At 42.0% G+C, this 21147-nt stretch overlaps 1 protein-coding gene across 1 annotated transcript in view; it reads right to left on the bottom strand.

Annotated features, from left to right (window-relative positions):
• Window positions 1-21147, bottom strand: part of ngfrb (nerve growth factor receptor b) — a 40191-nt gene that overhangs the window by 5966 nt on the left and 13078 nt on the right. Inside the window, exons 3-4 of the mRNA XM_058062542.2 lie at window positions 18155-18514; window positions 130-364 (exon numbers count right to left, since the gene is read on the bottom strand). Of these exons, the coding sequence (XP_057918525.2) occupies window positions 130-364; window positions 18155-18514 (595 nt within the window). The remainder of the gene's footprint in view (window positions 1-129; window positions 365-18154; window positions 18515-21147) is intronic.

Here is a 21147-nt window from a genome sequence, read left to right as displayed (position 1 = left end):
CATGGTTACACAATAATAATAACCGTGGATAGTGGCTTGTCTGTGAAAACCGTGTGAGGAACATACTGCACCCGAGGGGAAATCTTCCAGAACCAATGTTGTAATAATGGTAATATAGTTCAGTACTACCTCTTGAAGATGATGAAGGCCACGAGGCCAACCACCACAGCCGCCAGAACGGAGCAGTAGACGGGTATGAGCTTGTCGTTCAGGCTCTCGTAGATGCGCTCGTGTGAGTCGCCATCGGTCGTGGTGGCGCTGCTGTCTGTCGGGTCGTCGGATGGGGGGCCATCGATGGGGAAGTCGTCATAGGTGGGCATGGTGGCGCCGGTAAAAGGTGTGGGCGACACTGATGGGTACTGCTCTGTGAAGAACAAAGAGGCACAGGAAGGTATTATTTATTTTGAATTGGTGATATCATACCGCCACAGACTGGGGGGGGGGTGCTGGAGCCTATCCCAGCTGTCTTCCGGGTGAGAGGCAGGGTACACCCGAGAAGTCGGTACACCCTAGACTGGTCGCCAGCCAATCACAGGGCAAATATAGTCAAACAACCATTCACACTCACATTCATACCTATGGTATCGCCAATTAACTATGGAGTTAATTAACCTATGGACCTAATTAACCTAGCATGTTTTTGGAATGTGGGAGGAAACCGGAGTACCCGGAGAAAACCCACACATGCACGGGGAGAACATGCAAACTCCACACAGAGATGGCTGAGGGTGGAATTGAACCCCGGGTCTCCTCGCTATGAGGTCTGCGCGCTAACCACTTGACTGGAAAATATCATAAAAACAAGCATTTGTTGTTGTACTACACATGTTCATTTTAGTGCTGCACTTTTCCCTCTTCCATTGCCTAAATCACTGATGGTGTCCCTCATGGGTCCATCCTATGTCCCCTTCTATTCCATTACTTAATCCCTCACAAGGTTTTACTTTAAATGTCTATATATAAACACATGGGACACTCATATTGCAAAATAAGGGAACCAAAACGGTTATGGTACAACACAGCAGCAACAGAACCGATGGTGTAATCTTGTAGCATTAATGAGAAGGTTGCCTGTGTAGAAATCCTCCCCGTGAGGACTCTAAGTGGATTTCGAATAAAGGATAAGAGAATCTTAAAGAACCAAATTATCGAATGAGAACCAGATTATTTATTCCTGACAACAATACCTAATACAGACGTCCGGGCTTATCTGCAGTCCCTGTATGCCTACAAGTAAGCGGGTCTTATTACAGCGCAGTTGCAAAAAAGCACCTTTCCTTTCCCTGCCCGGTCTTTTTATACACTCAAGATTGTGTAAGAGGCTGGAGTCCTGGACCAATCAGCTTTCGTCACTTTAGCTAGCACAGTTGAGCAAATACCTTCACCTGCAACCACAGCTGTTAATGCTAATGTTTTTAAACTCGGCCTTAATTCAAGAACCTATTGACTATTTACTTAATGTGGGTCCCAGGTACAGGAACCCATGCATTGGACTGTGCGAGTGTATCTAATGTTGTGTCCTCTGAGTGCATATTATTGCCCCCCCCCCCCCCCCCGACCACCACGTGACTAGGTCATCTCTAGGGGGCCATTAAGGAGCAAATTTGTTCATCCAGTCCACATCCACTTCCATTAACGCTGAGCACAGATGTTTTGTGGGAACCTCGCCGTCGTCACCTACTTTTACCGTTACCGTTACTCAACAACAGCAACAGGAAGTCATCCAGTTCATTTCCAAGGAATAGGGAATATATAAATATATATAAATATATATACGTATATACTCAAGAGAGAATTGCGGGTAGGCAATTTCTGGCTAATGAAGCCAAAACATTTGAAATGAAAGCTTTTTATTGAGATGGATGCAAAGCGCTGTGGTGAGCTTTTAGCTGATTTTTTACACTGACTCTTCAAAGCCATTGATTTCTCTTATGTAGATTATGCGACTTATGTATGTTTTTTTCTACCTAATTATGCATTTTTGGCCTTGTGCAACTCATACTCCGGTGCGACTTATGTATGTTTTTTTTCTACCTAATTATGCATTTTTAGCCTTGTGCAACTTATACTCCGGTGCGACTTATGTATGTTTTTCTTCTGCCTAATTATGCATTTTTGGCCTTGTGTGACTTATACTCCAGTGCGACTTATATATGTTTTTTTCTACCTGATTATAAATTTTTGGCCTTCTGCGACTTATGTATGTTTTTTTTCTCCCTAATTATGCATTTTTGGCCTTGTGCGACTTATACTCCAGTGTGACTTATGCATGTTTTTTTCTACCTAATTATGCATTTTTGGCGTTGTGCGACTTCTACTCCAGTGCGACTTATGTATGGTTTTTTATACCTAATTATGCATTTTTGGTCTTGTGCGACTTATACCCCAGTGCGACTTATGTATGTTTTTTTCTCCCTAATTATGTATTTTTGGCCTTGTGCGACTTATACTCCAGTGCAACTTATGTATGGGTTTTTTTCTACTTAATTATGCATTTTTGGCCTTGTGCAACTTATACTCCAGTGCGACTTATGTATGTTTTTTTTCTACCAAATTATGCATTTTTGGCCTTGTGCGACTTGTACTCCAATGCGACTTATGTATGTTTTTTTCTACCTAATTATGCATTTTTGGCCTTGTGCGACTTATACCCCAGTGCGACTTGTGTTTTTTTCTACCTGATTATACATTTTTAGCCTTGTGCGACTTATACTTCGTTGCGACTTATGTATGTTTTTTTCTACCTAATTATGCATTTTTGGCCTTGTGCGACTTATACTTCGTTGCGACTTATGTATGTTTTTTCTACCTAATTATGCATTTTTGGTCTTGTGCGACTTCTACTCCAAATGAAAGCTTTTTATTGAGATGGATGCAAAGCGCTGTGGTGAGCTTTTAGCTGTTTTTTTACACTGACTCTTCAAAGCCATTGATTTCTCCAACATCACTTTGAAAGACTTTCATTTCAACCACTTTTTTTCCTGACATGACTTTGCAATCTGCATGGAAACACATCGGGGTCTTGTGATGCACTTCAGTGTATTGATTTCCTTCCCATGTCTATTTGGCCGCTTGAAACCAGACACTATTCACTGACAAAGATCCTCTTTGTCCTTCATGATAGCCCACTCCCCATCCTTTCCACACTTCAATCCTCTCTTCCCATTTTACCGCTTTCCTTCCCTAACAATCAGTCATGCTCATTTGGCAGCTCTTTGCTTTAAACCTGTTTTTTTTTTGTCTTCCAGAGATGGTAACTGGATATCTAGTCCACCTGGTTATGTCCTTTTATTCATTTAGATCGCTTATCGCCTCCCAGCTCTCCATTTATCTGCCCCGCATCCTTCCATATGTCTAAGATTAACAATTATAAAAGGGCCTTAAGTGCCTTTCCTAAACATCGGGGCCTTAACCCCCCCCCTCTCGCTGAGCTCAGCATGTTTCAACAGTGCACAGAGCAACAGACAATGCACTTTACAACTTAAAAAACGTTTACAAGAAATGGTATAATGGATAATATGTTGCAGTGTTGCCACATACAAGCCTAACATTTGAATTACCGTATTTTTTGGACTACAAGTCGCACTTTTTTTCATAGGTTGGCCGTTCCTGCGACTTATACTCCAGAGCGACTTATAAATGAAAAAACTGTTTATGTTACATAAACACTGGAAACCTTTTCTGTTTATGTTTATTTTTAGTGTAGCTGAATAACCATTGTGTTAGCATATCTTACATCTATTCAGCCTGTTCTATATTCTTTTATTCATGTTAGAACTTGGCTTCCAAGAGGACGTAATGTCTGTTTTGGTCACGTAGTTTGGAAAATAAATTACCTGCAAAAAATGCGACTTATACTCCAGTGCGACTTATGTATGTTTTTTTCTATCTAATTAAGCATTTTTGGCCTTGTGCGACTTATGTATGTTTTTTTCTACCTGATTATGCATTTTTGGCCTTGTGCGACTTACACTCAGGTGCGACTTATGTATGTTTTTTTCTATCTAATTATGCATTTTTGGCCTTGTGCGACTTATACTCAGGTGCAACTTATGTATGTTTTTTTACTACCCATTTATGCGTTTTTGGCCTTGTGCGACTTATACTGCGGTGTGACTTATGTATGTTTTTTTTCTACCTAATTATGCATTTTTGGCCTTGTACGACTTATACTCCGGTGCGACTTATGTATGTTTTTTTTCTACCTAATTATGCATTTTTGGCCTTGTGCAACTTATACTCCAGTGCGACTTATGTTTTTTTTTTTTAACCTAATTATGCATTTTGGCCTTGTGCGACTTATGTATGTTTTTTTCTACCTAATTGTGCATTTTTGGCCTTGTGCGACTTATACTCCAGTGTGACTTATGTAGGTTTTTTTCTACCTAATTATGCATTTTTGGCCTTGTGCAACTTATACTCCAGTGTGACTTATGTAGGTTTTTTTCTACCTAATTATGCATTTTTGGCCTTGTGTGACTTATACTTTGTTGCGACTTATGTATGTTTTTTCTCTCTAATCATGCATTTTTGGCCTTGTGCGACTTATACTCGAGTGCGACTTATGTATGTTTTTTTCTACCTAATTATGCATTTTTGGCTTTGTGCGACTTATACTCCGGTGCGACTTATGTATGTTTTTTTTCTACCTAATTATGCATTTTGGCCTTGTGCGACTTATACTCCAGTGCGACTTATGTATGTTTTTTTCTACCTAATCATGCATTTTTGGCCTTGTGCGTCTTATGTATATTTTTTCTACCTAATTATGCATTTTTGGCCTTGTGCGACTTATACTCCAGTGCAACTTATGTATGTTTTTTTCTACCTAATTATGCATTTTTGGCCTTGTGCGACTTATACTCCAGAGCGACTTATGTATGTTTTTTTCTACCTAATTATGCATTTTTGGCCTTGTGCGACTTATACTCCGGAGCGACTTATAGTCCAGAAAATACGGTATTAGACTTGGAGGGAGGTTGTTGTTTTCCTCGCAACGATGGGAGTTGTCATTAAGATCATAAAAGCTGAAACTGTCAAAATAACCATAAAGAGCAGATGACTCATGTAACAAAATAAACACCTACCACCATATTTAACAGAGGCAACTATTTGTCTGTGGAATTACCGGTAAGGTTCCTTACTCATCCATCCTGTATGTGCTTGTGTAAGCTAAATGGTCTCGAACCACTTCACACAAAAGGGTGATTTTTTTTTTTTTTAATAATAGAAATTTTATTGAACACCCACTCCAACATTGGCACACAACTGACAACCACTTGTGTAAAATGTGAGGAAGTAATGGCTGACTTAGCAACTAATTGTCCTCAAGTCACTGAGCATTTGTCTCATGATTATAACAATTTGAAGTATATTACGTACATATATGCTAGCATGTTTTACAAGGCACAGCCCATAAATGTTAAAAACGAGGACACACAGTCATACAGTATGTGTGTGTTTAGCTCATTCCAGACTCTTGCAAACAGATGTTGCTCGTCTTTCAATATATACTTAGCTTAGCTTAAGGGAAGGAGGCATTCTTCCTTGTTATATAGCTTTTTTTTTTTTCAATATTATATGTCAAGACTTGCCCGACTAAACCTGAAGAAGCAGTTCCACCAATAACTGTTGTTGTGCCAATGATGTTTACAGCAAGCACCATTTTTTTTCCTCATTAGTTCCTCCCTTATGGAAAAAAAAAATATTGCAGTATATTGGCAAATATAATGCAATGTATTAGGAAATATATTTCCATATATGGGATCTTATGTTTATATTTTCCAATATATTGCAATATATGCATAGATCATATATGTGTATATATTGATACATATAAAAAATATCTTGCAATCAAGACCAAAAAAGGACTATATTTTTACATATATAAAATTGCATATAATTTGGGATATATAAACTCATATATTTGGATTTAATATATTTCAATATATTGAAAGCGGCAATCATTTGTATATTCTGCAATATATTGCCATATATTACATGAATATATAATATATGTACAAAAATATATTATTCCATGTATTTATAGTACATAATGTATTGGAAAATAGAATGGAAAAATAATATATTATAATATAATACAATATATTTAAAGTAATATATTGATAAATATATTTTCTAAGGGCTTACATGACCCTGCTCTCGTGTTTCTGCCCGTGTGTGTGTGTGTGTGTGTGTGTGAATGTTCTGCGACAAAATGTGATCAGCACTCGTGGAGGTCAACTAGAGAAACCCAAGATCGCAGCAGAGTAACTCCATCGCTTTTATTGACCGGAGTGTGTTTTTCAGCATCTGTTCTTTCTTTCCTGCTCTGCTTTCTTTCTTCATCTCTGTCATCTCGAAAGTAGTGACAATATCCACGTTTACATGGACCCAAATATTCCAATTCCATTCGGGTTATTTGCTCAAACGGAAAAGAATGTAACCTTTGTATACACCTCATTCCCAAATAAAAGTGCCAATCCGAATGAATATATAATCGCATTCCCAGGGGTGGAATATTCCTTTTCCCGAACCGATTGAGGTATCTTGTACCCGCTCAATCGGAAAGTTGTCAGGGTGCGTTTTTTTCAGCGCATGCTCAGCTGTGACGTAACGCGCACACGTCTCTCAGGTTTTGAAAATGGCGGCGAGCAGTCATCACTGGACTACAGCGGAAAGTTTGTTTTTGATACAAACTTTAAAAGAACTGAACGTAATTCCAAGACTGGACGGCCGAAAAACTAGCAACTGTGGAAAAAGCGTAGCAACTGTCCCAACAACCGTGGTAATCAGACTCTCGTTCGCCATCTTCGATGAATCACGTGATGTTGTTTACGTTTTACTGCGCATGCCCCATTGACTATTCCGTTTGATTATAGCGGCGCATGTAGACAGGAGATTGGATTATTCCGTTTCCATGTATACACTGTTTTCTGGTACGTCATTCGGAAAGATTCTATTCGGAAAGAGGAAAATCTGCTCATGTAAACGTGGCTATTGACTTTATTTCTTGGAAAGTGTAGCTACATGTTTTGGAAGACATGCTAGCATACATATAATACACAAAACAGGACTCAATACACCACTCAAAGCTTTCGAATTATAGAAGAAGCTGTCAAGAATTAGTTGATACTGTAAGTCCCAAAGGGCTGCACGGCGGTCAAGTGGTTGAGACCTCACAGCTAGGAGACCTGAGTTCAATTCCAGCCTCGGCCATCTCTGTGTGGAGTTTGCATGGGTTTTCTCCGGGTACTCCGGTTTCCTCCCGCATTCCAAAAACATGCTAGGTTAATTGGCGACTCCAAATTGTCCATAGGTATGAATGTGAGTGTGAATGGTTGTTTGTCTATATGTGCCCTGTGATTGGCTGGCCACCAGTCCAGGGTGTACCCCGCCTCTTGCCTGAAGACAGCTGGGATAGGCTCCAGCACCCCCGCAACCCTTGTGAGGATAAGCGGTAGAAAATGAATGAATGAATTTTTAAGTTTAGCACGGCGCAAAAAAGTGGTTAGCGCTCAGGCCTCACAGATAGGATACCCGAGTTCAATTCCACCCTCGGCCATCTCTGTGTGGAGTTTGCATGGGTTTTCTCCGGGTACTCCGGTTTCCTCCCACATTCCAAAAACATGCTAGGTTAATTGGCGACTCCAAATTGTCCATAGGTATGAATGTGAGTGTGAATGGTTGTTTGTCTATATGTGCCCTGTGATTGGCTGGCTGGCGACCAGTCCAGGGTGTACCCCGCCTCTCACCCGAAGACAGCTAGGATAGGCTCCAGCACCCCCGCGACCCTCATGAGTATAAGCGGTAGAAAATGAATGAATGAATTTTTAAGTTTAGCACGGCGCAAAAAAGTGGTTAGCGCTCAGGCCTCACAGATAGGATACCCGAGTTCAATTCCACCCTCGGCCATCTCTGTGTGGAGTTTGCATGGGTTTTCTCCGGGTACTCCGGTTTCCTCCCACATTCCAAAAACATGCTAGGTTAATTAGCGACTCCAAATTGTCCATAGGTATGAATGTGAGTGTGAATGGTTGTTTGTCTATATGTGCCCTGTGATTGGCTGGCTGGCCACCAGTCTAGGGTGTACCCCGCCTCTCGCCTGAAGACAGCTGGGATAGGCTCCAGCACCCCCGCAACCCTTGTGAGGATAAGCGGTAGAAAATGAATGAATGTTAGTCCCAAAGGTGTTTTGCTTTACGGTAGCCATGTTTTTCAACCAATCTTGCTCAGTTTTCTCATACTGTACATCAGTCCACTGAAGTTTTGTATTAAATTTTGCTCTAAATTATTGAATTTTTTGTTGCAATGTCAATCATGGGCTCAAATTTTGTGTTTTAATAACATTGCCCCCATGCGGTGTACAGTATTTATTCGAAAAATAATAGTACAGGTAACACTGTAGCGGTGCATGTCTTGACAAATTTCCCCCCCTTGCAAGTTGAGTAGTTCAAGACTAGATGAAAGACATCGGACGTCTTGGACACCCCATGCTTTATGACTATTCTGTCATAAATCATCCAAGCTGGGTACACCAATGTGTTGTCCTAAATACGTAGTTGTCCTACCAATGTGGGATGACCTATCGCCCAAAGCACACATGCATGCATTCTATTATTCATGCTCATATTTAAAAGTTAATCAAATGCAACACCCTAAAAATGCAGTGCACACAGCCTTGTTCTTTTACATTGGAAAATGATGTTATTTTCTATCATAATATAATTTTTTTTCATGAAATTATGACTTTTTCTCATAAGAATATGACTTTATTATTGTAACAATACTACAGATTTTTTTTTATTTTTGCTGTTATTGTTTTTTTTTAATCGTTCTCTTGCTAGAATGTGCTGGGGGCTAGTAAAAAAAAAAACAGCCGCAGTCTGTAAAAGGCCCCCGGGCCACACTTTTGACACCTCTGAACTAGACAGTAGTTAATGCATGCAGCTGTTTTACTCTACTTAGCGATAATGAGGAATATTGACAAAATGGCAGCTGATTTTTAAAATATAAATGGCTCCTTTTCATCAATCCCACCCTCGGCCATCTCTGTGTGGAGTTTGCATGTTCTCCCCGTGCATGCGTGGGTTTTCTCCGGGTACTCCGGTTTCCTCCCACATTCCAAAAACATGCTAGGTTAATTAGCGACTCCAAATTGTCCATAGGTATGAATGTGAGTGTGAATGGTTGTTTGTCTATATCTGCCCTGTGATTGGCTGGCCACCAGTCCAGGGTGTACCTCGCCTCTCGCCTGAAGACAGCTGGGATAGGCTCCAGCACCCCCCGCAACCCTCGTGAGGAAAAAGCGGTGGAAAATGAATGAATGAATGAAGAATGTTTAAGTTGCACGGCAGTCAAGTGGTTAGCGCACAGACCTCACAGCTAGGAGACCTGAGTTTCCACCCTCGGCCATCTCTGTGTGGAGTTTGCATGTTCTCCCCGTGCATGCGTGGGTTTGAGTCCTTTTCATGTCAACTTCATGTTGCCATAAAGGGGATGTATTATACTTTTTTTCCACTTATAAATGGAATTTGAATGTTGTATTCTTGTGTTGAACAACGCCAAATTAGGGTTGCGCATTTGGGCAAGTGAACCCTGAAAGAAATTTGGGATGGCTCAAAACGCTCGGTTTCCAAAGGCGTGGTAAAACTGTTTCTTTGTGATGTCACAGCGGGTGGACTTATATGGTTCAAAGTTAGGCAGCACTTCGGGCGTGTGACCAATCACAGCGGAGTAGGCGTAGGTGAAATAAATAAAAATGGACCGCACAAATCAGCTTGAATAGGTGCAGATTCTGGAAGATCTAGAAAGCTTATTGTGTGTCGCTGCTCTATAGGAGTCCACAACTCAATACAAAGCATAGAAAAATTAGCAAAATAGATCCCCTTTAAGTTTTGTGAATAAAAAAAATAACATTTTGGACCAGGACTTGATGTGTTGGTCCACAACGACAAAAATGGAACCAACTTAAAACTGTTGGTTCGTTTCTAAATGATAAAAAATAGCCATGTTATAGTCAGTTATGTAAAACACTAGCATATGTGTGATGGCATATTTTGGCCCCCACATAAATCTTCAGGAGAACAAAAAGCTCAAGCAGAACTTTGGGAATGAATGAATGAACGCACGAGCCAGAGTACAAGCTTCATGGCCACCCTTGGACCTTTGCTGTCATACCTCCAAAAATGTCCCCCTGCAATGCGGAGGGCCACATTTTTTTAACGGTACGTCAGGATACTTTGACCACAAAGGGGATGATTCACATCTTCGCTCATCACAATACCGGGCAGTGTGCGGCGCAGGCGACTGACGGGTTAAAGCGAAAAGGTCACTCCTGACGAGAAGACCGGAGTCAGAGGTGGCACAAGCGTGTGGACGTGCAGCCACACAATAAGGGACTGTGCTGAATGGGGATTCCTCAGGGTTATTGATGTGCTAATGCTGTGGACACACTCACTGTGGAATGTCCATGGCATTTTCCTTTTGGCATTTCTTTTTATGTCACTCAAATCCTCACAGACCCGCAAGTCAAAGACAAGCCCAGCCCCTGGTCAGACCTGCACCCAACCGTAGGTCCGGTCGATTGTTAAGGTCAAGCAAACTTAGCAAGGAAACAACTCCCTCCTTCTTCTCCTACTCACCATCAATTCAATAACCAAATGGACTTGGGTCAATCAGTGCCCTCCTACCTCTCAGTCTTCCATCCCTTTCATTGAAAAACATGGTTGCTATCTAGTAAGACGTCTTGGCCACCAACCATAAGTCATTCATTTTTTTTACCGCTTATCCTCACGAGGGTTGCGGGGTGCTGGAGCCTATCCCAGCTGTCTTCAGGCAAGAGGCGGGGTACACCCTGGACTGGTGGCCAGCCAATCACAGGGCACATATAGACAAACAACCATTCACACTCACATTCATACCTATGGACAATTTGGAGTCGCTAATTAACCTAGCATGTTTTTGGAATGTGGGAGGAAACCGGAGTACCCGGAGAAAACCCACACATGCACGGGCAGAACATGCAAACTCCACACAGAGATACCCGAGGGTGGAATCGACTAGGGTCTACTAGCTGTGGGGTCTGCGCGCTAACCACTCGATCACCGTGCAGCCAAGAAGCCCTGTAAATGTTACATTAATTCATACATATAGACAAACAACCATTCACACTCACATTCATACCTATGGACAATTTGGAGTCGCTAATTAACCTAGCATGTTTTTGGAATGTGGGAGGAAACCGGAGTACCCGGAGAAAACCCACACATGCACGGGCAGAACATGCAAACTCCACACAGAGATACCCGAGGGTGGAATCGACTAGGGTCTACTAGCTGTGGGGTCTGCGCGCTAACCACTCGATCACCGTGCAGCCAAGAAGCCCTGTAAATGTTACATTAATTCATTAATTTTCTACCGCTTATCCTCACAAGGATCGGGGGTGGGGGTGCTGGAGCCTATCCCAGCTGTCTTCCGGCGAGAGTCGGGGTACACTCTGGACTGGTGGCCAGCCAATCACAGGGCACATATAGACAAACAACCATTCACACTCACATTCATACCTATGGACAATTTGGAGTCGCTAATTAACCTAGCATGTTTTTGTAATGTGGGAGGAAAACCCATGCATGCACACTCCACATGCAAACTCCACAAGGAGATGGCCGAAGGTGGAATCGAACCCGGGTCTCCTAGCTGTGAGGCCTGCGTGCTAACCACTCAACCACCGTGCAGCCCAGTCCATAAGTCATTTACTAAGACCCATGATTACTCTTGTGTTGTACCTCCAAGAAGAGTCCATTCACATACTTTCCAACCCTTCCACATAAAAGGTCTCTGGTGACCTTGTACCTTTGACCTGACTTTGACATCTGCGGTAGAGTGAAGTGCGTGTATCGCACGTCTTGATAAGCATCTTGTGTTCAGACCCTCCACTCCGCGGGTGTAGCATGACAAAGCCTGGTGGTTATTCACTTCTTTGACCATCAGGTCGATGGGACTCCATTTTTTTGCCTCACAAAATAAACACTAAATACAAAACAAATTGGATTTTTTCACTTGTAAGTAAATCTAAGACCCGCAACAGTAAATGTAAACAACTTTTTAAACTCCTGGTTATTCCGAGGGATATTCCGGTCTTTCCACCTTAAACGCAGCAATGCTTCGTAGAGCTCAAGTTACGACTTGTCTTTTTACTCTCTCACGTTCTCCTCCCTTCACCCCGACTCGCTGCCTTCAGGCCGGTGTCGTCTGACTCGGTTAATGCACACGGACGTCTGGCAACGCTGTGATAACGCGAGTGCTCCGCTAAAGAGATTACATCGGGAATAAAGAGCTCGTGATTAGGTTAGAGTGAGGAATAACGTATGTTGATTGCTGCTGTGTGGTGCCTGGAGCGATCATGGCTGGAAAAACCGAGCATTCATCACATGTTTATCTAAAGGATGCATGGCAGACTTCTGGTTTTCTTAGATTAAGATCTCAATCAGTTCTATTAAATCCTGCATGTATCTTTAGTGGTTTTACTTCACTTGAATTCTGGTGCGTTTGCTTGCACCAATCAAACGGATCGAAGCCGCGTAGTATCTGAAATATTGGAAATGTCACTGTAAATAATCCCATTCCGCAGTTGTACGTAATGATATGCTGCGTCTATGTCCACTAGTGACGCCTGATCACAGTTCCACTCATCTGTGACAATGTGGTGTTACGCCTGCCTTAAGAAGCGCTCAACATTTCTTGTAAAAACAGAGTTAATGATACAGCAGAGATCCCATAAACCCGAGCAGCCATCTTTAGTGATGATTCTGCCTAGTCAACACGAAACCAACATGTGACGTGGTTGGAAACTATCACTATGTATCCCATTGAGCATCTTCTGATTCAAACATGGTAATGGTAATGGTTTTATTTCATATATCAGATTACAATTGAATGCATCCCATAATCAGTTCACAGTTCCACATGTCCAAAAGGAGTAGGAAGAAGCAAAGCTTATTAAATCCTACCCCTCCATCTGGTACTTTTACAATCAGAAACTGTTACATTTGTTCACTTCCTGCTTTCCTAATATAGTTTAAGGGTTTTTTTTTCATTTAAATTTTTGGTCCCGTACCGAAGTACGAGGTGATATAACCATCCAATGACATAATGGGTACCATAGTAAGTGTCAAAATAGTGATATATATATATATATATATATAGCACATCATGACTGGTTCAAGACTCTTCATTTATTAAATCCTACCCCTCCATCTGGTACTTTTACAATCAGTAACTGTTACATTTGTTCACTTCTTGCTTTCCTAATATAGTTTAAGGGTTTTTTTTGTTTTTTTTTATTTAAATCTTTTTATTTTTTGTCCCGCGGCATGGCGGACGAGTGGTTAGCACGCAGACCTCACAGCTAGGAGACCAGGGTTCAATTCCACCCTCGGCCATCTCTGTGTGGAGTTTGCATGTTCTCCTCGTGCATGCGTGGGTTTTCTCCGGGTACTCCGGTTTCCTCCCACATTCCAAAAACATGCTAGGTTAATTGGCCACTCCAAATTGTCCATAGGTATGAATGTGAGTGTGAATGGTTGTTTGTTTATATGTGCCCTGTGATTGGCTGGCCACCAGTCCAGGGTGTACCCCGCCTCTCGCTTGAAGACAGCTGGGATAGGCTCCAGCACCTCCCGCAACCCTCGTGAGGAAAAGCGGTAGAAAATGAATGAATGAATTTTTTGTCCCGTACCGAAGTACGAGGTAATATAACAGTTTAGTTTAGTTTAGTTTAGTTTAGTTTAGTTTAGTTTAGTTTAGTTTAGTTTAGTTTAGTTTAGTTTAGTTTAGTTTAGTTTAGTTTAATTTTTGTCCCGTACCGAAGTACGAGGTGATATAACCATCCAATGCCATAATGGGTACCATAGTAAGTGTCAATATAGTGATATATATATAGCACATCATGACTGGTTCAAGACTCTTCATCCTTGTATTTAGCAAACATCAACTGCTTGTATTGTTTCTTGAATTGGCTCATCGTTGTGCATTGTTTGAGGGTCTTACTCAATCCATTCCATAGTTTGATTCCACATACTGAAATGCTATGGCTTTTTAACGTAGTCCTAGCATAGAAGTGTTTCAAATGTACTTCTTCCCTGAGATCATATTTCTCCTCTCTTGTAGAGAAGTATTGGATGACATTTTTAGCTAATTGGTTATTTTTAGCCTTATGCATTATTTTAGCTGTTTGAAGATGAACTATATCAGCAAGATGAAGTATTTGTGATTTTAGAAATAAGGAGTTAGTATGTTCTCTGTAGGCGGCATTATGAATTATCCTTACTGGCCTTTTTTTGCAGTACATTTAGCGAGTGAAGATTGCTTTTATAGTTATTAGCCCATATTATGTTCTCTGTAGGCGGTAGTAACATTATCTTATTCACATCTATTGGGTAAAACAAGTGTAAAGGTGACTATAGGGGTGTTATTCAGGTCTAGAGGGCTTCATCGATCAAACCACAGTTAGAAGGTCACAAATATGCTTTCTATGCTGTATTAGTCTATTTGTAGAAGGACGGAATTCTCTTATAGCGATCAGGTATTGAACCGCGGACCCGTAATAAAAGAGGAATTACTGTACACTGTAAGTCTGCACTTGGCTAACGTTAAAGATGCAGTTTATCACAAACAGGAGGATATAAAGAGGACACAAACATTAGCATAGATGACTGATGCATAGTGGTAGTTGTATTTCAAGATGTGTAGCGAAGCCTGCTTTGTGGCGGCCCCAGGAGGGGGGGGAAATTATGGGTTTTTCTCCTTTCCCTAGACATCATTAAAAAGTCAATTTTGCCTTTAATGAGTACATTTATGATAGTGCTCTTGCATTGGATGTCATTAGCTTGTGGAGATGTTCCAATGTGGAGATGTTCCTCTGTCAAAAGGACATTCTACCCTCCCGTGGACTAAACCCAAAGACCCTGACCGACTCACAAGCCTCGTGCTTCTGACTTCACTGTGATAACAACACCCTTCCAAAACGCTGCACGGCCGATCAACAGGCTCCTTTCATTGTCATCTCACAAAAGCATTGATTTAATCTGTGAGGCATCGGGTCGTCGGACGCCATGACGGAAGCTATGAGGAATTTGAGATCTGAAGCGTGATACCCACAGGGTGCAGTGATATAAAAGGAAATTCAGACCAGAGTTCAGGGATGTGACCTTCCTGTAATCCCTCAACTTCCTGGAGAAAGACTTTCTGTGTCCTTCTGATGGGGATGCATCACTGAAGACAACCAAAAGAACCCCAGGATGGCATTTCATGGATCAATGGGCCAACAATGACGATAGTGTCACATTGAGATGATGTGGCCGAGGCTGACAATGTTGATGATTAGTGTTTTGTACTGTACGTACAGCGATTGACCGCAAATATGCTGTCACATTGTTTGGATTCATGACCTCAGTCCTTCATTGAACTTCAGTAGATGTCATGTTCAAACTGAGTAACATTGTGCCCTCAGTAGCCACGTATACATGGACCCAAATATTCCAATTCCGTTCGGGTTATTTGCTCAAACGGAAAGAATGTAACCTTTGTATACACCTCATTCCCAAATAAAAGTGCCAATCCGAATGAATATATAATCGCATTCCCAGGGGTGGAATATTCCTTTCCCCAATCCGATTGAGGTATCTTGTACCCGCTCAATCGGGAAGTTGTCAGACTGCGTTCTTTTAGCGCATGCTCAGCTGTGATGTAACACGCATACGCCTCTCAGGTTTTGAAAATGGCAGCGAGCAGTCATCAGCGGAAAGTTTGTTTTTGATACAAACTTTAAAAGAACTGAACATAATTCCAAGACCGGATGGCCAAAAAACTAGCAACTGCGAAAAAGCCTCGCAACTGTCCCAACAACCATGGTAATAACACTCTTGTCCACCATCTTCGATGAATCACGTGATGTTGTTTACGTTTTACTGCGCATGCCCCATTGACTATTCCGTTTGATTATAGCGGCGCATGTAGACAGGAGATTGGATTATTCCGTTTTCCGTTTTCCGTTTTCTGGTACGTCATTCGGAAAGATTCTATTCGGAAAGAGGAAAATCTGCTCATGTAAACGTGGCTATTGACTTTATTTCTTGGAAAGTGTAGCTACATGTTTTGGAAGACATGCTAGCATACATATAATACACAAAACAGGACTCAATACACCACTCAAAGTTTTAGAATTATCGGAGAAGCCGTCAAGAATTAGTTGATACTGTACGTAAGTCCCAAAGGGCTGCATGGAGGTCGAGTGGTTAGCACGCAGACCTCACAGCGAGGAGACCTGAGTTCAATTCCACGTAACACGCAGACGTCTCTCAGGTTTTGAAAATGGCGGCAAGCAGTCATCACCGGACTACAGCGGAAAGTTCGTTTTTGATACAAACTTTAAAAGAACTGAAAGGAATTGCAAGACTGGACGGCCGAAAAACTAGAAAGTGCGAAAATGCATAGCAACTGTCCCAACAACCGTCGTAATCACACTCTTGTCCGCCATCTTCAATGAATCACGTGATGTTGTTTACGTTTTACTGCGCATGCCCCATTGACTATTCCGTTTCCATGTATACACTGTTTTCTGGTACGTCATTCGGAAAGATTCTATTCGAAAAGAGGAAAATCTGCTCATGTAAACGTGGCTAATGACTTTATTTGTTGGAAAGTGTAGCTAGCGGAAAGTTCGTTTTTGATACAAACTTTAAAAGAACTGAACGTAATTGCAAGACTGGACCGGCGAAAAAGTCTCAACTGTGGAAAAAGCGTAGCCAACAACCGTGGTAATCAGACTCTCGTACGCCATCTTCGATGAATCACGTGATGTTGTTTACTTTTTACTGCGCATGCCCCATTGACTATTCCGTTTGATTATAGCGGTGCATGTAGACAGGAGATTGGACTATTCCGTTTCCATGTATACACTGTTTTCTGGTACGTCATTCGGAAAGAGGAAAATCTGCTCATGTAAACGTGGCTAATGACTTTATTTGTTGGAAAGTGTAGCTACATGTTTTGGAAGACATGCTAGCATACATATAATACACAAAACAGGACTGAATACACCACTCAAAGTTTTCGAATTATTGGAGAAGCCGTCGAGAATTATTTGTAAGTCCCAAAGGGCTGCATGGCGGTCGAGTGGTTAGCGAGCAGACCTCATAGCTAGGAGACCTGAGTTCAATTCCACCCTCGGCCATTTCTGTGTGGAGTTTGCATGGGTTTGGACCGTTCTTCCTCCCACATTCCAAAAACATGCTAGGTTAATTGGCGACTCCAAATTGTCCATAGGTATGAATGTGAGTGTGAATGGTTGTTTGTCTATATGTGCCCTGTGATTGGCTGTGTGATTGGCAAGCTGCTTTGGTGTGCATTAGCGCCATCTGTGGAACAGAATCTAAACCCTTCTATACGCCATTCACAAGTCCACTTTTATTAAAAAAGAAAATACATATCTATATAAAACATGTGACGAGCTTAATTATAAAATATTAGCAAGATCTTTTCCTGTTCCCTGGGTGCGTTCTTTCAGCGAATGCTGAGATATGACGTAACACGCAGCTCCAGACGTTCTTCGATTTAAAAAAAATGGAGGCGAGCAATCGGCACTGGACTGCTAAGGAAAGTTTGTTTTTGATTCAAACTAAATTTCAAGGCCGGAGGAAGGAAAAACTGGGAATACGGAGTTATTCCAACAAGTGGAAGAAAAACTGGAGGAAGTCGGTATCACATGATGTTGGTGTTTACGCTTTACTGGGCATGCCCCATTGAATATTCTGGTTGATTATAGCGGCGCATGTAGACACGGGATTGGAATATTCCTTTCCATGTATACCATTGCTTTCGGAAAGGTCATTCGGAAATAGAAAAACTCCACATGTAAACATGGCTAATGTATTAGCTAATGGCTAATGTATTGCCATGAATTGTGGTGCCACGTCCAAATTCATGATTCACGATGTATTTGCCCGCATGTAATACATATATCCTCAATGTTTTATAATTACTCGAAAAATGGTCAATGATTTTTGGGTAGTTATTTGCCCATAAGTCATGTGGTATAGTCGTCAGAAAAATTGAAGGAGCTTGTTAACGCAAACATATTCAGGCTTGGTCTTACCTTGACAAATAGTATCAGTGACAGAAGTGCAGGCCTGCAACTCTTCAACACCCTCGTCACAGGTGGTGCAGGGGATGCAGGGTTCCCGGGAACTTTCCTGGTCCGAGTATGTGTCCCCACCGCACTCTTCGCACACTGTGTCGTGGTCCGACTCGCAACTGAACAGCATGCCATGGCCCTCGAGGCATTTGGTGCAGGGCTCGCACCTCTGCGAGAGGTCATTCAGGAAGTAGCCGTAGTTGCACACGCAAGTGGCGTCGTTGGCGTCCGTGCACGGTGTCTCCATGCGGAAAAGACCCGTGCATTTTGTGCAGGGATGACATTTCTCCGTGTGGCTGAAGTTTTCTGAGAAGGTTTCACCTGGAAGCAGAGGAAAGAAACGGACTTTAGATGCAAAATGGACTTATTGACTTTTTTTAATGATGTTCTAACACAGAGACAGTGAATGCATCCTGGCTTTGTTGTGACTGGTGATTGGATGACAGCAAGGAATGGGGGGGGGGGGTGACCAGATGCAAGAAAAAGACATTTTCAACACATTCTGAAAACTTATCATTTATTTCAAAGTAGATTCCTACAACATTCATTTACACAGATATTTATGTATATTTATCTTCAATATTAGCAAGATCCGATACTAGCATGAGTACAACTTTGTCTTTTTTACCTCAAAATTCCCTCCAAATCTGTCAGTCAATCAAAACAGTGGTCGACTCGTAATTCACTCTGGATGGAGTAAATTACACAGATCACCAAGTCCAAGAAAACACTGCTGGAATAGGCGCAGACTTTGAAAGATCTAGAAAGCTTTCTGTACGGGTTATAGTGTGTAGCTAGGTGTCCACAACTCAATACAAAGTTCTGAAAATGAGTACGATAGGTCACCTTTATGCTGTAAATTTTATCATTATGTTTTTCTTGGGCTGCACGGCGGTCGAGTGGTTAGCACAGAGACCTCACAGCTAGGTGACCTGAGTTCAAGCCCACTTTCGGCCATCTCTGTGTGGAGTTTGCATGTTTTCCCTGTGCATGCGTGGGTTTTCTCCGGGTACTCCGGTTTCCTCCCACATTCCAAAAACATGCTAGGTTAATTAGCGACTCCAAATTGTACATAGGTATGAATGTGAGTGTGAATGGTTGTTTGTCTATATGTGCCCTGTGATTGGCTGGCCACCAGTCCAGGATGTACCCTGATAAATTCCAGCACCCCCCGCGACCCTTGTGAGGATAAGCGGTAGAAAATGAATGAATTTTTTTTAGCAAATAGGCTAACCTAGCATGATGTTGCTGATAAGGTGAGTGTAATGTCAGTTATGGTAGTGTTGCTAACTTTTGTGTCGCATTAGCTTTAAGCTAGAGACCCAAAAAAACGACATGATCCCATGCAGCAGCGCTTACTAAAACTGTCTAAATGACAGCATCATGGCACTTCTTAAATGTAACTTAAATGTATCATACAAAAATGTTTTTTTTTTGCACTTGAGAAAAAAAATATATCTGCAGAGGACTTAATCAATATTGCATGTTTTATGGAATTGTATTTCAGATGGATAGAGAACTGGGAAACACACTAAATTATGCAACAGACCCATTTGTAAGAGTAGGTTGTGCGTCTGCGAGTGCGACATCAAGATGAATGGAGAGATGGGAGGTCTTCACCACCGCAGAGTCCCTATTAATGCTCGTAAATCCTTGACAGGCGGCACGCTTTATTATGTTTGAGGTGATGGAATTTAAAGAAAGGCTTCCTTTTCTGTTGTTGAAATACAGTAGTGCAAATATAAATACTATGCTGTGACAAAAAAAGTTGTATTATTAACTGACATGATGCTCAGCTTTAAATAAAAAAAAATAAAAATGATTATTTTTAGTCTGTACGGCGGTTGAGTGGTTAGCGCGCAGACCTCACAGCGAGGAGACCCGAGTTCAATCCCACCCTTGGCCATCTCTGTGTGGAGTTTGCATGTTCTTTCCGTGCATGCGTGGGTTTTCTCCGGGTACTCCGGTTTCCTCCCACATTCCAAAAACATGCTAGGTTAATTGGCGACTCCAAATTGTCCATAGGTATGAATGTGAGTGTGAATGGTTGTTTGTCTATATGTGCCCTGTGATTGGCTGGCTGGCGACCAGTCCAGGGTGTACCCCGCATCTCGCCCGAAGACAGCTAGGATAGGCTCCAGCACCCCCCGCGACCCTCGTGAGGATAAGCGGTAGAAAATGAATGAATGAATGAAGAATGTTTAAGTTGCACGGCAGTCGAGTGGTTAGCGTGCAGACGTCACAGCTAGGAGACCGGAGTTCAATCCCACCCTCGGCCATCTCTGTGTGGAGTTTACATGTTCTCCCCGTGCATGCGTGGGTTTTCTCCGGGTACTCCGGTTTCCTCCCACATTCCAAAAACATGCTAGGTTAATTAGCGACTCCAAATTGTCCATAGGTATGAATGTGAGTGTGAATGGTTGTTTGTCTATATGTACCCTGTGATTGGCTGGACACCAGTCCAGGGTGTCCGAAGACAGCTGGGATAGGCTCCAGCACCCCCTGCGACCCTGGTGAGGATAAGCGGTAGAAAATGAATGAATGAATGAATATGTTTAGTTTAAAATGGGGAGTGGATTGAACTTAACCATTACAAATTGAACAAATAAAAGTGACATGACCTGAAATTGAACTGAACTAAAAATACTAAAAGATGAAACTAAAAAGTACTGTAAAACACAGATACTTACATTTGAACTATAATAAACTAAATCTAACTCACTTAAGGCTTCTTCTTGTCTTGAACTAAACCTAAACATAACTAAGCTAGCTGTGCTAACACAGAGACTTCCTCAAGTTTTTGGGTGCAAAATGCTGTCCCTCACTTTTATGTGGCGTTCGGCCCCAAGGGTGGTGGTGGGGGGAGGAGGGTTACCCTGGTTACCCTCCACCCCCACCATTACCTCCTGCGACACCCTCCCTTCCGTCTAACAGACACACTCAGACGTGCTTCC

This window comes from Doryrhamphus excisus, unplaced genomic scaffold (assembly GCF_037039965.1).
Source record: "Doryrhamphus excisus strain RoL-2023G ecotype Guam unplaced genomic scaffold, RoL_Dexc_Guam_v1.1 HiC_scaffold_24, whole genome shotgun sequence".
In the NCBI taxonomy this organism is placed as follows: Eukaryota; Metazoa; Chordata; class Actinopteri; order Syngnathiformes; family Syngnathidae; genus Doryrhamphus; species Doryrhamphus excisus.
Note: the sequence above shows the minus strand (reverse complement) of the source record. Positions and strands in the feature narration are given on the sequence as shown.